Raw genomic sequence first — 17,664 nt, 5'->3', positions numbered from 1 at the left:
AGACATGGCCTCACTAAGGAGAGTTCATGGGCCAAAAGCAAGGCCTGAGTCAATGGCTCCGCTCCAGATCGCAGCTGGTGTGAAATGGCCCCACTCCCTTGGAGTCAATGGGACCAGACACCAGGGTCCTGGGAGGTTTGATGTCACTGTATGATCTACACTTCCCTGGGCTTTCCATGACCAAATATAAGGAGCACAATGAGGTCACAGTGTGCCCGTATGCCTGTGTGTTGTCCGCTTCACACCGGCTGCGCACCCTGAGGGCATTAAACTGGAAACAGCAGTTTCATGCTGGGGGGGGCAGTATGGGGAGAGGTGCATGCTGTACCCAGGGGCTGGGCGGATGGCTGGGTTCCCAAACCCAGAGGGAGGTGCTGGGGGGAAGGGCTGCACCCCGAGTGGTGTCTGGATCCTGAGGCTGGGGCAGTGGCTGGCTTCTGGTCAGGATCCAGGAGCTCGCAATATCCCTGGGGTGCAACGCACAGAGACTTAGATCCTCTCACAGCAGCCCTGCTGGATGGCCGGGGAGGCCGCTGGCTGGGCCCTATGACAGATGCCCCACGACCATTCCCCATGGCGCTGGCTGACTGGGGAGGGGCAGGAAATGGTCTCCCTGCTTCTAGCCACCAGCCCTTCTCCCAGGGGTGACGGGGCTGAGGGAGGGGCAGGGATGCAGCCGGCCCAGAGCTCAGGGCTGGCCAGCCCATGGCCAAGCTGGTGGCCCATGTCTCTGCTCTCACTCTGCTCTGGCCCCTGGCAGTGCAGGGTCAAAGGGCCATTCTCCAGCCAGCCCCATGCCAGTTGCAGGCAGCCCTGGAAGAAGGGAGGAGGCTCTGCCCAGGAACTGGCTGGAAAAGATGCAGAGAGCGACTGTGGAGCTCGGCTGAAGGGAAGGGGACAGCTGCCCGGCCCCACTGATCCCAGCCCAGCTGTCCCAGTGTTGCCTGCTCCCCGGTGGCCAGAGGGGAGGCTCCTGGCTGGGACCCACAGACAGAGCAGGTGCCTGATCTGCACCCTCAGCTCACCCGCATGGGGATGTGGCTGCAGGAGAAGAGGCTCTTTCACATCATGGGGACGGCCAGTGGTGCCTCCCAGGGCAGCAACAACGACACAGCCTGTGTGTTTGAGACAATCTTCCACCACAACACCCCCGCCTCCTCCTGCCCCATGGAAACCCTGCTGAGTCCTCCTGCCCCCCACCTCTCTGCTGGGCACAGGTGAACAGGGCTGAGGCATTAGCCCCACCTGGTTCCAACTGTGCACTCAGATAATTCCCAAATCCTGCTCCCAGCACCCCTGCCCAGGACGTGCCCTCAGCTTTCTCCACCACACGCCGCCTGGGGCATTGCTGGGCCACACACTGCACCCAGGAACCGCAGGTGAAAGGTCCCATTGGTGCTGCCTGGCTAAAGCGCTGACATGTTGTTCAGTCTAACCCAGCCCCAGTCAGCAAAATCCACACAGCCGGTGAACGGGGTTGGCACCTTCCTCTGCTCTCACTTCCCCAAACTCCAGGGCAAACTGGGCCCCTCGCAGTTTGGATTCAGCTGATTCAGCTTCCTTGAAAATCTCGGCCAGATAACACCCACTTAACCCCCTAACAGCACTAGTCAGGGTGCGCTCCTCAGGCCAGAGATTGTCTCTCACTCTGTGTCTGGGCAGTGCCTGGCGTGACAGGGCCCCGATCTCGGCGACTCTGTGTCTGGCCAGCGCCTCGAGCAATGAGCACCTCTGGCCAGTTCACCCGAAGGTGCAGATGGTCTCGGCCGGTCTGGGTCTGGTGCTGGTTGGCTGCTGGCCCCAGCCCTCCCCCACCCCTCCTGAGAGTCTATTCACCTCAGCTGCACTCCCCACCAGCTCCTCACCCCCCCCCACAGCCCTGCCCACCTCAGCCCCCATTAGTGGGTCAGGCCCCAAGGCCCCACATGGTTCCACAGGGCCAGGCCTGTAGCCTCCAGGGTGCCAAGCCTGGGCCCCCTGCAGCGCAACCAGGCCAGCTTGGGAACCAGGTCTGTGTTCAGGGCAGCAAACCACGGACACCCTGGACTCCTGCTGCTGCCCCTTCTCCTCTGCTTCGGGCCAGAGACCACCAGGAGCATCAACCCGGCCGCACTCAAAGTGATTGTGAATTATATTGATAAGTAAGTGAGGCCCCAGTGGGGCATTTCCCATCTGACTGTGACCCCTCTGCCCTTCCCGGGGGTAAAGCAGAGGGAAAAGGGGGGAAGATGCTTCACATTTGCCCTCAGTGGCTTTCTATCTGGCTGGCATAAATGGTTCAGTCCATGGCAGAGCTGGGAGGGGGTGATTCTGGGTATATAGGGGGGAGAGGGAGCCCTGAGCTGAGATGGATGATTCTGGGGGTGCAGGGGTGAGATGGGGCCCAGATCTAGGAGGGGTGATTCTGGGGGTGCAGGAGGAGATGGGGCCCAGAGCTGGGAAAGGGGTGATTCTGGAGGAGCAGGGGGAAGATGTGAGTCTCATTATTTGTGTGAAGGGCTGGTCACAAACCGGAATTCCAGATCCATCGGAAATTCTGAAACTTCTATTTTTTTTCCTTATGAATCAGAACTAAAATTTGAAATCTCCTACAGAATGGGAATTCCAAATTTTGTTTTGGAAAAATTGAAAACAGATTTTGGTTTGACCACATCTAACTATTTCATTTCAGTAAGTTCATAATGTTTCCATTTCAGCTTTAGCAGCTTGACTTTTATGTTTAATATAATATAATATAATATAAAAATACAGATGTTTTCACTGGTATATTATATACCAGTAATATAACATTATATAACAAAGGTTAAAAAAAATAAAGTCGCAACCAAATGTTTCAATCTAAACAAATTGTTGTGATTATTTTTCATCAAAAAATTACACAAAATCAATGTATTCCCTTGAAACCTTTAGATTTTTTTGAGTCAGGCTTTCCCTAAGGAAAACTGTTCTGTCTGAAATATTTTGATGAGCAATAGTCATGTGCTTGCCGTACACTCCCTTTGAAATAAATCAGTTCCAGATCATTTGCACCCAAGAGTCTTAAAAGAACTGGCTGAGAGCTCTCTCAGCAATTGATGTAGATTTTTAACACAACCTGGAACCCTGGGGAAGTTCCAGAGGATGCAGGGAGGGAAGATAAGGTTGTGCCTGTATTTACAAAGAGTAAATGGAATGGTCTGGGGAAGTATAGGCTGGTACCTGACACCAATCCTGGGCAAAATCTGTATGTGCTTCCATTGTCCCCTCACCTTGATATCAGGGTTCTCATGCCCCCACTTCCTCCGCCATGCCAGTGACTCAGTGTGTCTCCCCATTTCCTCTGACATTGATCCTGGGCAGAATCATGGGAATGCTTCATACAGGGTGCCAAGAATAAAGAATGGAAAGGGAATTCGCACCAGCCAGCATGGCTTCATGGGAAACAGGTCTTGGGAAACAAACTCAGTATCCTTCTGCGAGGAGATTCGGTGTTTGGTTGATAAAGGTCACTGTGCTGACTGCTGCAGCTCCCCGGGATCAGTGCTAAGCCTGTTGCCTGATCCTTTTTAATGGTTAGTAATACTTGTATTCATTGCCAATTGATGAATGGGCCGAGGGTAAGAGGGTTCTTGTCCCAGAATCAGGCTAGACACAACTAAAACCAACAAGTTCAGTATTTTGTAGGGAACCTCGAGGTGTGTGGCATGGACATTCATGCTGAGGGCAAAACAAAGCCTTGGAGATTTTGATTAAAATCAGTGAAAAAACCAGAGAAGCTCCAAGCCACATAGAGAGGTAGGATTAATCCAGTATTGGGAATAGGTATGGTATCATTCTTTGCATGAGCTTTTAGGTTTGCATATTCACACCCTTCCTCGAGGATCTGGTGGTGAGAGACAAAGAACCAGCCCCGTCTCTGGCATGCCGAATGAGTCTGATGGTGTTCAGGTGCTGGGTCCTCGCTGCCCACGGTTCATGGTAGATAACAATAGAGCTGAAAGGTCAAATAATGGAAAAAACCAACCCTCCACATGGTGGTGTACCCTATTATACAGCCTGCGTGCTATCATGAATATTCACGCTTATGCTCAACCTTCCATGCCCAAATCTAACATCCTCACCCTGATAATATGAGGGTGTTGCCTGCCCAGAACTGGGCCCCGAGATGGCAAACAGGGGTTCGTTGCCCGGTGTGCTTGGCACCAATAAAGACACCGAGGGGAGAAAGCAAGCCAAGTTTATTTCAGAGCTCTGAAATGGCACTAGGAGACCAGCATGTCTCAAATCCAGTGCAACAAATACAAACAACTTTTACCTTTTATACTCCAAACTGTTTGCATACATCTCTTTGTCTGGCTGTCCCCCTTACCCCTCCCTTCCAGACAACTGTTACAATAAGCTCTATATAAGCTTGTGAGAAAACTTTCTCAGCCTTTGCAACCTTGGATTAGATGCCTGCAAACTAACTACCCCGCTTCTTATCTCTATTATTTCTGCTAGTGTGAGTGAAACTGCAGCCATCTGCTAAAAAGCTGACATTACATTTCTGCTTCAGCCTACTTCAGAGCATGTAAGCAGTTAGCATAGAAGTAGGTGAGAGTTCCCAAGATGGAGTCACTGTGGTTCAGGTAGGCCCAGAGCAAAAGAGCTTCATCGGCACTTTTGGCCTTCCACTCTCCCGAGTTACCTGGTAGCTATGCCTAGTGGACCCCAACAAGGGGGCATTTATCCCATAGGCAAACACAGTGATAGATATTCATGCTGTTTTAGCTCATTATCATACCGGTCACCTCATGCTCGAGCAGATTGGTGGTTCTCACGTCCATGTTCCTGCGATTGCCGTGTACTGTTAAGTTCCAACTCCTGCTATTACGCAAATTATTCCTAGTTCCCCAAAATCTCAGGGTAACTGTCAGACCCTTTATCTGTATCACAGGCCGACGATACTCGACTGCACTTACGCTAACTTGCTTGAGCGAATGTCTGACAGGATACAGCCTGTAGGTTCCTTGCGTCACAGCTGACTAGAATGAGGGCGAGCCAACCCTATGGGCTACAGCCCCAGCTTTACACAGTCCCTTGACAGTGTGCCAGACCCCCCAAGGGGTCCCAGTCCTCCTTAAAGGCAGGCCACAAACTCTCCCCACTTCTGAGACTGAGCCCCTGAGCTCCTGCCCTCCTGCTTCACTCCATCCCAGTCACAGACTTTGATGCTTTTCAGGGTCTCATGCATCTCACCCAGTCTTGCAGCGACACCAGGCAGCCTCTGCAACACAGAGCCGGGTCTAGCAGTCACCGGGAACCCAGCACTGGGCAGGCCATAGGTGAGCACAGAGGAGCGAAGGTTATGACACAGCCCAGACTGGCCGACATCGGGGCTCTGCCCAGACTGGCCGACATCAGGGCTGTACCCGGCCAAGCTGCCGTGGAATCCATTTGGGCCCCGTCTCTCTAGGCTTGTCTACACTTGAAACGCTACAGGGACACCGCTGCAGTGCTGCAGTGTAGACCCTACCTATGCCAACGGGAGGGGGTCTCTCATCACTGTATTAATCCACTTCTTTGAGAGGCTGATGGAAGAGTTCGTCCACCGACCTCACGCTGGCTACACCAGGGCATAGGTTGGCTTAACTACATCGCTCAGTGGGATCAATCTACCAGGCCTCTGTCATTCCGGATAAGAGCTGCTGTGTCTCTCCAAAGGGCAGCTTCCATCCCAGACTCCCGTCACCTCCTGGCCCATCATCCTCCAGCCCTGCTGAGTTCACATGTACTGCCTGACAGAGATTCCCATTGTTAGGTGTCAATTGGTCAGTCCTTGGGGTTCCCACTGTTTTTCTGGATCCTCCACTGGTATGGGTCTGTTTCAGCCAATTAACAACCCATGCATACCCCCCAGACAGTTGTGTGACCCAGCACCAGATGTCTCCTCCTCTGCCCCAAAAGCTGCTTTCTAACCCTTTACACTCCATGCGTAGCAATTCCAAGTAGAGAGAAACTGAGGCATGCATCAGAATCATAAAAATATCACCAAAATTCCCACGCTTGTCACACTGACATTCTAGACATTGCCTGTGCAAGGGCTTTGACTTAGTCTCATGTGACACTCTAATAAAAGAAATTAGCACTCTACAAAATCAATGTAGCTCACATTCAATGGATTAAAAACTGGCTAACTGATAGATCTCAGCACGTCATTGCAAAGAGAAAATCCTTAGAGAATGGAGACTGTTCCAGTGGGATTCCCCAGGCCTCTGTTCTTGTCCTGATACTATTAAATATCTGTATCAATGATCTGGAAATATATATGTATATATATATATACTGTGATAGACCCAGGCCAGTTGGATACAGCAGAATAGCAGAAGGCAGGTATACTGGCCACTGGATTAACAGTTTTCTGTTCCCTGACTGATCAGAGCAGGGCCTGCTCCAGGCTAATGAGAACACCTGACTCCAATTAACCTGCAAAGAGTCAGGTGAGGCCATTAAGCTAATGTGACCACCTGACTCTAATTAAGGCCCCGCTGATACTATAAAAAGGGCTCACTCCAGTCAGGCAGAGGAGAGCCAGGGAGCCAGAGGAGAGGAAGTGCGGCTGAAGGACTGGTTAATGAAGACACCCTCAAGTTATTGATAAGGAAGCCCTAAGATAAGGGTGAAGAAGGGAGAAGCAGGAGAGCTGTGGGGAAGTGGCCAAGGGAAATGTAGCAACTCTGGCAGTGAAAGGTTGGCTGCCAATAGCTGCTACCATTAGGGTCCCTGGGCCGGAACCCGGAGTAGAGGGTGGGCCCGGGTTCCCCCCAACCCACCACTACAGGAACACCTCCTGGGTGGGGAAGTCAGGCCCCTGTCAGGACAGGAGACTAAACTGTTCTAAAACAAGCCCTAGGGACAACAGAGACTGTGGGAGTTCTCTCACCAACCTCCTTGCTGGATTATGATGAAAAGGGCTCAGTGGACTGTAACCCTGGCCCTAGAGACAGAAGGGCTACGGGGAGGGTCACAGAGAGCCACTGAAGCTAGCATAGACCGCCTAGAAGCGCAGGACCCATGGGGACAAGGTCAGAGCTCTGCCACAATATATATATATATAGTATCGGAACAAGAACATATATATGCAAACACACATGCACATGGGGGTTGCAGCCTTCCTAGTGTGTGTCAGCCAAGTTCACTGCACGCACCTGGTCTCCTTCCAACCCTCCCACTCTCACCACCAGATGCCTGGGTGCCACCTCCCTTCCCCCTCTATTTCATGGATCTGCCCCACTCTCTCCTGTGTCAAGGGCTGTGTGTCTTTCTTCTTTCTAGAGAGTTGCCCATGTCATTGCTTATGTAGGCCTCGCTGTATTCCCACCACTCTGAGTCCCATCTTCCCTCACTAATCACCCACCCACTGCCCCCTCGTAAGGAATGTGTGGGTGTCTGGAGGTGGGGGGGGGGCTGAGACACAGAGAAGGGAGGGTGTTTTAACACAGCCCAGTGCCAGGTCAGACATGTAGGAGCAAAGAGCGCAGATCACAGTTACTGGATGGGGATTGTCTCCTGGAAAGTGAGGACTCTGCAAAGCATCCAGGGGTCACGGTGGAAGCCAACAGAACATGAGCTCCCAGTGCAATGCTGGAGCTGAGAAGGCGAAAGCAACACTTGACTGGATAAACAGGAATATTGGGTAGCAGAGAGGAGGCATCACCTCTGTATACAATGTTATCGACACCTTTATGGGACACTGCGTCCAGTTCTAGGGTCCATGCTGCAAACAGGATGCTGAACAATTGGAAAGGGATCGGAAAAGATGGATCCGAGGTCTGGATCTCCTAGCGAGAGACTAAAGGAGCTCAGTCTATTTGGCTTATCACAGAGAAGGCCAAGAGACATGACTTGAGCACGGTCTATACGTATCTGCGTGGGGAGGAGATTTCTGACAGCAGAGGGCACAGGCGCCGACTTTCATTTTCCCCACTCTGCCTCTTCCCCCAAGGCTCCACCCTTGCTCCGCCTCTTTCCACCCCAGCTCCGCCCCCTCCCCCAGTGCCTCCCACCCACCACCGAACAGCTGATTGGCGGGTGGCTGATGGGTGCTGAGCACCCACTATTTTTTTTCCGTGGGAGCTCCAGCCCCAGAGCATCCATGGAGTCGGTGCCTATGGCAGAGGGCGCTTCAGTAAAGCAGACAGAGGCAGAACGAGATCCAGTGGCTGGATGCTAAAGCGAGACAATTTCAGGGGGGAAATAAGGCGCAATGTCTAACCGGTAGAACAACTTACTAAGGGACACGGTAGCGTCTCCATTACATGGAGTCTTTAAACCAGGGCTGGATGTTTCTTTCTCAAACATCCACCCTAGCTCATACAGGAGTCATGGGCAGGGATCCCTGGGGGAGGCTCTCTGGCCTGGGCCATGCAGGAGCTCAGACTAGATGGTCACAATGGTCCCTTCTGGCTTTAAACTCTATGAATCTGTGACCCAGACTCTCTCCTCTTTTCCCCCCAAAAGGTTTCGCCCTGACAAGGACGGCCAATACGCAGCTGCGGTGAGCCTGCCCCAGGCAGCGTGTAATCTCCTCCACGAGGAGCAGCTGAAGATGTATCTGAATGAGACGGAGCTGAACGAGATGAAGGCTAAACTCAACAGCAAGGAGCTGTTCGAGGGCCAGAACGTCACAGCCGCCCGGCCCAAGTTCCAGAAGAAGAACTCCACCCTGCACTCTGAGTTCCTGCTCCTCAGCCCGGACCAGAACGGCATCAGCCCCGTCTCCCGCCTCCTGGACAAGACCCGGGGCCAGGAGACCTGCCCAGAAACCCATGTCCCATGCAAGGAATGCGGCAACAACTGCTACAAGAAGTGGTCCCCAGGCCAACGCTGTGGTTGGAACAGCTGCCTCATCTTCTTCACCAAGAACTCGCCGTGCCTGGGCACCTGCCTTAACGACTCGAGCTGCTTCTACATCCGGGACCTCATGGACGGGGTCTTCGGCGCCATCAACAACAACTTCCGGGCATTGGCCTTCCGGCAGGTCTACCCACCAGACAAGGCCCAGAAGCGGAAAGCATTGTGGGAAGCCTGGCAAACCATCCAAAACGCCCCAATGTACAAGTGTGATAACAACCACTGCGCCAGCTGTGAGGAGAAGAGCCTCAGCCAAAACCCCTGCCTGGAGGGGGTGCCGGAGATGGGGGAGGTGCCACAGAGAGCCCACGGGTGACGGGATCCCAGTGGGGATGAGTTGGCTGGCTGGGATACAACCAGTCAACACACCAGTCAATTCGTCTCCCTTACATACCCCTCTGTCTCTCTGGCTAACACATCCGCCTCTGTGTCACACCCTCTATCTAGCTATTGCCATAGATACTGGGGGGGGGGCCTGCAATCCTTCCCCCTTGCTCTCATTTCTAGGGTGCCCACAACCGTGGTACGGCAGTCCTGGATTTGCCCTGCGATCTCTCTCGCTCTGTGTAGTGCTGCAGCCCCATCTGTGTCATGTGTGTGCAATTCCAGTGTGGAGCGCTGAATACAAACAGGGGTGCCACAGATGGGACGTGTCAGTGGATGGGGCAGATGGGGGGTACGATAGGAAGGGGTCGGGGTGGCAGATCGGGGATGGGATATGGCGGGGGGTGGGCCAGATGGGGGATGGGACATGGCGGGGGTGTCGGGTCAGACAGGGGATGGGACGGGGCGAGGTGCAGGGCAGAGTGGGGATGGGACGTGGCAAGCATGGGACAAACGGGGATGGGACGTGGTGAGAGGATGGGGAAATGCCGGATGGAACATGAGGCTGGGCCAGACGGGGGTGGGGGATGGGAGGTGGCGAGGGCAGGACAGAGCAGGGATGGGACATGGAGAGCACGGCGCAGACGGGGATGGGACGTGGCGAGGGGCAGGGCAGAGCGGGGATGGGACGTGGCGAGGTGCAGGGCAGAGTGGGGAGGGGACGTGGTGAGGTGCAGGGCAGAGGGGGGATGGGAGGTGGCAAGCATGGGACAGACGGGGATGGGACGTGGCGAGAGGAGGGGGAAATGCGGGATGGAACATGAGGCTGGGCCAGACGGGGATGGGGGATGGGAGGTGGCGAGGGCTGGGCAGACTCCAGGCTGGAGCATTGTCCCCATCCGGGTGGGGCTGGTTTGTCTCACGCTGGAGGTGAAGTTGCCAATTCTCTGACATATGAGCAAGGCCAATAAAGCTTCAGAACTTCCCGGGGCCCCACGTCTCTATCTATCTGCCTGGCACCCGTGTCTCTGTCCATATGTCCGGCTCTCTCCAACCCTGTAGGGCTAACCAGAAACGGCACGATCAGAGGATGCGGGAGGAGGCAGAACACGTCCGTCTGTACTTCAGTAAGAGTGAATTTCTCTGTCTGTGCCAGCACAATGCAACAAAATGAGACAGCTGGGCTTTGGCCTATTGATTCCAAGGGAGTGGGGCCCATTCACACCAGTTGGGCTCTGGCCCATTGATTCCAAGGGAGCGGGGCCGGTTCACTCCAGCTGGGCTCTGGCCCTGTCTACTCAATCTCTCTCCATTTCCCCACTCCAGTGAGTGCTCCCCACTTCCCCCAGGTGAGTGCCCCATCTCCCTTAGGGGAATGCCAGACAGTGCATGGCTGATGAGCGTCCCCTCTTGGCCACTCCCCAGCTTGCTGTGAGTGGACCCAGCCCCTGGATCCCAGAGTCTGAACAGAGCCCAGGCCCGGACCCTGTCTTGAGGTCCCCGGGCACACTCTCGGGGTGCAGACCCTCTGCCTAGCACCTCCCCTGGCAGCTTAGACACACGGCACACAGCCCAGCACCTGCAACCAGGGGTGACCCCTCAAAGTCTCCTGTAGCGTAACACCTCTCTGGCAGAGCTCCACCCAAAGCTGGGAGCCCTGGAGGGTCCCTCTTCACCGGCCCACCTGGGAGGGGGTGGTTCTGATCCAGGGGAGGGGAAGACACAGGACCTTTCTCTGCCTGTGTGCGCCAGCTCCCATCCACCCCAGGGCAGGGGACTGGCTGGCCCGGGGGCAGGGAATGGGACCCAGGACCTTTCTCCTATGGGGTGCCACGTGCCAACCACACCTCCAGCTGCCACATCCCCCTCTCTCCTCCCCAGGGTAAAGGGCACAGACCCAGCCCCCTAGCCCCAGCCATAGGGAAGAGACGGGGTTTGTAAAACACAGACCCACCCCAAACCAGCCCTGCTAGGAGCCAGGACTGCTCCCAGGGGATCAGTGGGGCTGGGCCCCTCATTGCAGAGCTGGGCTGGGCCTGGCAGGAGCCAGCTCCCTCCCCATGGGGTCAGTGGGGCTGGGCCTGGGGCTGGGGGTGGGGAGGCCCAATTGTTGGTGATTTTATATGATCAGTGATTTTAAATGTTTAGGATAAGGGTTTTTATATTGTTTCCCCTCATCCATATGGACTTTGGTACTTTTCAATATGGAGTCGGACTTTCAAAAGTGGCTCTCAGCCACAGACTCCATTTTGTCCCCAAAGGTGGGAAAATGAAGGCGCCGAAGCTGTGGCGTGAGGCGCTGGTTCAGACCAGTTGGAACTGGCTTGGAACTGCCATCGCCTCAGAGCTTTCCTGCCACTCGCTCTTTATAAGGAGCCGTGCCAGGTCCCCACGGCGCTGTCCGGCCAGGAGGCAGCCGTGTGCGGTCGGGCTTTGCTCAGGTCTCCGGATCGAGAGCTGGGAAGGATCCTGTGACACGAGGGTCCTCTGGTCCACCAGTCAGCAGCTTCCCTTCCAGCAGCTTGTCACTGTCCGGCAGCCAAGACCCAGCGTTCCTCCCCAAAGGCCAGCGTTCGGCCGAGGGTAGCAGGTCCTGGCCCCACCGCTCGCTGCCGTCTGACCTGCCCAGAGATGACACCTGACTCGCAATCGGCTACACTGGGGATTTGTTATAGTCTTGTTGCCAAGGGAGGGGTCTGAGCTTCAAGCTCCTTTGTTGCCATCCACTGGTTGCTGAGTTTATGTGTTTACTTGTGGCTTTCCCCTTACTCCTTTCATGTCACCAACCCTTAATCCACTACTTACTTGTTTCAAACTTCCTACACCACGCTTGGGAGGGAGGGTGGGACACAGGAGCTGCTTCCTCAGGTCATAGGCGCCGATTCTGTGGGTGCTCCGGGGCTGGAGCACCCATGGAGAAATATTAGTAGTGCCAAGCTCCCCGCCCTGCCCCACCTCCGCCTCCACCTGCTCCCCTGTGCGAGCTGTGTCCCCGCTCCTCCGCCTACCTCCCAGCATTTGCAGCCACCAAACAGCTGTAGCAAGCTCCGGGAGGGACGGGGTAGGAGCGGGAACGTGGCGTACTCAGGGGAGGAGGTGGGGAAGAAGCGGGGCCGGGGTGGGGATTTGCAGGAGTCGGAATAGGAGCAGGGCAGGGGTGGAGTCGGGGCAGGGCTGGAGACAGAGGGGGGTCAAGCACCCACCGGTGCCAGTAGAAGTTGGTGCCTGTACCTCAGGTGATAGACCCTGATAACGAGACCAGGAACTCATATCTGTAAGAGGGAAACAGAGAGGCAGATTGGGGTTCATTTAGTTTTGATTTTTCCCTGGATACACAATCACTGTGAACAGCAAATTCTCACCTAAAACCCTTGCTAGAAACTAAACACCTGAGAGACAAACCAGAAAAGTCTTTTCTTGGGGAAGAGGCGGGTGGGGAATAAGCTGGGCTGGGGGAAGTGGGGATGGGATGGGGGATAGGCAGGGGATGGGGGCTGAGGGTGGGAGAGGGATGGGACAGGTGACAGGGGAGGTCTGACCACAGTGATCGACTACTCGGGCGGCTGGGCCGAGCACCCACCGCACAACTGCCGCCGCCCTGCTGTTTACAGGCACTAGCACGGGTCTGTCTACACGAGCTGCCACACGCCTCCCAGTTGCTGTGGAGACGAACTTCCCCATCGCATCAGTCACCTGTGGGCCCTGGCTCTGTGCACATACTGGTGGGGTGTCATTTCCATGGCTGCTTTCAGATTTGGGCTGGCTGTTAACAGCCTGATGAAGCGCACAAATGGTGTAGATCCAGCTTAGAGAGGGACAAACTGAGGCACCCAGACAGGAGGGGACCCGCCAAAGACAGCGGCAGAGCTAAGGCTGGAACCCAGGCATCCTAGAACCCAGGCCTCTGCGTAGCCCCCAGGATCATTCTTCCCACCCTCTGCAGCGGACGGGCCGGTGTCTGGTCAGTGCCCTGAACAAGTGTCAAAAAATCGAAACGTAACCAGGGGCTGGAATCTGTCTGGGTTAGGTGCAGCAGCTGTGACACCAGAGCTAGGGTGGTGGGCAACACTTTTGTGTTTGGACAGTGGCAAAAATGGTTCAATATCTCATGTTGCTGAGGGAGTTTTAATAAAACAAAACCTGGGTTGTCGTTTTTGGCCCATGATGGACCGTTTGGTGAGTTGCTTGTACAATTTGAGGGTCTAGAAGGTTTACAATAAATTGTTGAAAAACAGGTGTGTTGGTGATGTGTGCATGCACGCGCAGGTGTGTGTGTGTGTGCGCGCTATTTTCTTCATACTCCTCTAGCAGCAAGATCCCATCACAGACATGATCCACATTTGCATACAGCATCGTTCACATACACGGTAAAAAGCAATAAAGAGTCCAGTGGCACCTTATAGTCTGTTAGTCTATAAGGTGCCACAGGACTCTGTCGCTTTTTACAGATCCAGACTAACACGGCCCCCCCTCTGATACTATACAAGGTAAAGTACTTTAAAGTGATCATGGTAAATTTTGTGCCTCAGTTTGAAGGTGCCAAATTTTAATTTGATGACAAAAATGTGGTGTTGGAAAAATGGCTAAAAATGAGCGAGAGGAGGAGCAGCCCAGGACCCAGGGCTCTAAAATGAGAAAATCCACTTTGTTCTGCACCAGCCCAACACAGTTTTCAGGATGACTAACCCAGGTTGGGGTCTCAGGTTTCTAACCACTAAGCCACACTCCCCTCCTAGAGCCGGGGGGGAAAATCCAGGATTCCTGGGCACCAATAAGCTGCTGCTGACAAGTGAGTACTTGGGTACATAGGCACCGACTCCGTGGGTGCGCCAGGGCTGGAGCACCCACCGGCAGCCCCTCTATCAATGCCTCTCCCTCCCCCCAGTGCCCCCGGCCTGCCGATCAGCGCCTCCCCATCCCTCCCAGTGATCAGCTATTTCGTGGCATCAGGAGGTGCTGGGGGGGAGAGGGGATGAGCTAGGGAACAGCACGCTCGTGGGAGGGGGCAGAACTGGGCGGGGAAGAGGTGGGGTAGAAGCAGAGCGGGGGTAGAAAGAAGTAGGGCAGGGGTGGGGCATTGAGGGAAGGGGTGGAGTAGAGGCAGGGCCTGGGCAGAGTGGAGGAGTAGCACCCCCAGCAGTTTAGAAACTCAGCATCTGTGCTTGGGTAACCCACTGAGAAAACATTGCTCATGTCAGTCTCCAGTGGCTACTTGAGAAAGGGGCTCCTGGAGCTCACAAAACAAGCTGGGGATCTGAGCGACTGAAACCCGGCTGCTGATCTATGTGGGGGCTGAGTGTCTTTTCCTTTGGGGTTTGTACAGCGCCTAGCATGATGGGGCCTGGTGCAGGACTGGGGCCCTAGGCACTGCCATGATCTGGTTTCATATGACTGACGCAGTGAAAAACCCCCTTGAAAACAGGTTTTTGTGCTTCCCAACTCTGGTGCTGGGTCAGTTATGGTGTGAATCCCTCACACACACACACACACACACACACACACACACCCGCACACATCAGGTGTTTGTCACACGTTTTGCCTGTGGAGCCCCCTGGTGCGGGGGTGTGGTTGGCCTCCTGCCCCGGGCCCCACACTCAACCCCGCTCAGCCCCTTCCAAGCTGCTCCGTGAGCTGCCGTCCCATCTGATCCAGCCAGTGGGGGCTGGCAGGAAACATGCAAACTAGGGTCTGCTCCTTGTGCTCGTGACGTGTCTTCCTCCCACTCACCAGCAGATGGCAGCAGATGGCCAGGGTAATCAACAGCGAGCTCAGCGCCTCGCTCCATCACTATCCGGGTTGACTCCAGATTCACCCCCAGCAGGAGTGCAAGTAGGGCGGTACCCCCCCCTCCCCCCCGCCCCAGCCAGAACCCCATACCTTTAAAGGTTTCTAGCCGGTATGGGGTACCGGAAAGATGTGGAGCTAGCCCAGCCCCCCCACCTCCCATTGGAGCACACTGGTCCATCCTTTCTTCTTTCGTTTGAGAAGGTTTCAATGTGGGGTGCTGATGGAACCTCAATGACACCTGGAAGTACAGGTGGCACCAGGGGCCCAAAGCATCATTTTACCACTGATGCAGTTGTAAAATTTTAGACAGGTAAGGGGGGTGTCAGAGGGGACGGGGAGAGCGTGGGGGCCCCAGGCTGGGGGTGGGGCAAGGAGGAGTTACATGGAGGGTCCCGTGGGGAGGTCACAGTCCCCCCCTTGTGTCCCTCCCATGAGTGCAGTACTGACAAGAAATGATTTTTAGATGCATCACTGGAGCCAGACTCCCCTTAGGGATCCAGCACCTCCAGGGGATGAAGTGAGACACACACACACACACACCCCGATGCACGGACAGAGCTGGGAGACCCGGACACACGGACAGAGACATGAGGCCCCAGGATGCTCAGAAGCTGTATTGGCGGCAATCGCAGGGCAGCGAATCAGCAAAAAGCGTCACCCGCAGAATGGAACAACCCCAAAGCAGCCCCCAGTGACAGAGCCCCGCGCTCCGAGATCCCCACTGCCCCACCGTGGCTATGGGCCATGCCCAGGAATCCCCCCACCACCATTATCTGAGTAAGGGGCTCCCCCATCTGATCCAGCCCCAGGACACTCACCAGAGACAATGTGCCCTGCTCCCGTCCACTCCCTTCCCCACCCCGCACCAGCCTCATACAGGGATGGAGGTTGGGTTCTAGATCAGAGTTCTGAGCTCACTGGGTGGATGTGGGTTCTAGACTGCAGCTCAGAGACCACTGAAGGATGGGGGTCATGTTCTCAATTGGAGCTTGACATGCACAAGGCGGTTTAGAACGGAGCTTGAGATGCACTGTGGTGGTGGCAATTCTGGACTGGAGCACACTTGGGGAGAGGGACGGGTTTCTAGATCAGGACACACACACAGAAATTGGGTTCTAGATTGGCGCTTGGTGCCCAGTTGGGACGTGTTTCTGTTACACTCAGCAAGACAGAAGCCCATGCAAGGAAGACCAGTGACAGAGAGAGCCCCACGCGCTTCCTGGCTCACCTCCACCGTCTACCCCTTCCCAGCCAGGCAGGGGTTGTTTTGGGGGTCCACCGAAGCGCAGTCCTGGCAGCCGTTGTTGTCGCAGCGCAGCAGGGGCACATCGTGCAGCCGGTGCCAGGCCTGCAGCAGGTCCTGGCGGGTCACTTCAGGCTCCCTGTCGTCATCTTCAAAGATGCGCTGGAACACGAAGGCCTTGTAGTTGTTGTCGATGTCCGAGAAGGCGTCGCTGGTCATGCCGAGGATGTTGTAGGGCCCGTTTTCTGCCAGGCACATTCTTATGCAGGGCGAGTAGCGGGTGAATAAGATCAGGCAGCAGTTCGGTGTGCAGGTCCTGGCCTTGAGCTGGGCCACCAAGCTGTTCTCATCCCCATGGAGCAGACGCCACTCGCTGTGCTGCCAGTGAGTCCTCCGACGTCTAGGCCGGGCAGCTACGATAGGCCAGTCATCAGGGGTGAATGGTGCACCTTGCTTAGCGAGCACCTGATTCATGTCATTCAGCGCTTCCTCGGGCAGCTGCTCCACCAGGTTGGTGGGTTGGTCACACTGCTCATGGGGCAGGCTCACGACAAAGGTGTATTGAGCTTCACGTAGTGTGAGGGGCCTGAGAGGGATCAGAGCACAGCGGGGTCAGGGGACCCAGGGCTCCCAGCAGCCAAGTAAAAGGGAGAGAAACAGGAATAGGCCCCCCCCCCAATACACTCCTTCCTCAAGGCTCCATCTCCCGCTACACCCCAGAGTCACCCCTCCCAGCTCTGGGCCCCATCTCCCTCTTGCACCCACAGAATCACCCTCCCTCAGATCTGGGCCCCATCTTCTTACACCTCTGAGAATCACCCCTCCCAGCTGTAGGCTCAGTCTTCCCTCTGTACCCCAGAATCACCCGCTCTCGGCTCTGGGCTCCCTTCCCTCTGCACACCCCAAATCACCCTTCTCCCAGCTCCAGGCTCCAATTCCCCCCTGCACCTCCGAATCACCCCTCTCCAGGACTAATCTAATCCAGGGGTGAGTTCATCACCAGGCATGCTGGGTGCTCTCCGACTACAGTCAGGGTCTGGGCAGAGCTGGGCACAGTGGGGGGGCCCCCTGACCTTGCTGGGCACCTCTACAAGTCAGTGGGATCCAACCAGGAACATTCTCTGCTGCTCTTCACACCTGGGCTACAGGGGCCGGGAAGGACAGAGACAAACCCCAGGCCGGTCACTCACTGGTTCACATAATCCACAATCACGCTGAGCGCGACCGGGTTGATGCTCCTGGTGGTCTCTGGCCCGAAGCAGAGGAGAAAGGGCAGCAGCAGGAGTCCAGCCCTGGGCATCCGTCCCGGCACCTGCACAGGACCCTGCAGTGTCAGCACCCCCGAGCCCTGGGCACAAACCCAGAGCTCCCCGACCCACATCTCCTAACCCCTGCTGTGCTACCGACAGGAGAGGGGGCAGGGGATACACCCCTGGGGC

The 17,664-nt window shown here is 55.5% G+C and overlaps 1 protein-coding gene across 1 annotated transcript; it reads left to right on the top strand.

Annotated features, from left to right (window-relative positions):
- Nucleotides 1–1,029: 1,029 nt before the first annotated feature.
- Nucleotides 1,030–9,539, top strand: LOC128826333 (uncharacterized). The gene is made up of 3 exons (XM_054009582.1): nucleotides 1,030–1,217; nucleotides 1,938–2,141; nucleotides 8,479–9,539. Exons 1-3 carry the CDS (start codon nucleotides 1,030–1,032, stop codon nucleotides 9,185–9,187), a joined length of 1,101 nt encoding a protein of 366 aa, XP_053865557.1. The 3' UTR covers nucleotides 9,188–9,539.
- Nucleotides 9,540–17,664: the final 8,125 nt, after the last annotated feature.

The sequence above is a fragment of the Malaclemys terrapin genome, chromosome 20 (genome assembly GCF_027887155.1).
Source record: "Malaclemys terrapin pileata isolate rMalTer1 chromosome 20, rMalTer1.hap1, whole genome shotgun sequence".
NCBI classification, from domain to species: Eukaryota; Metazoa; Chordata; order Testudines; family Emydidae; genus Malaclemys; species Malaclemys terrapin.
This window is presented reverse-complemented; position numbering and strand designations above follow the sequence as displayed.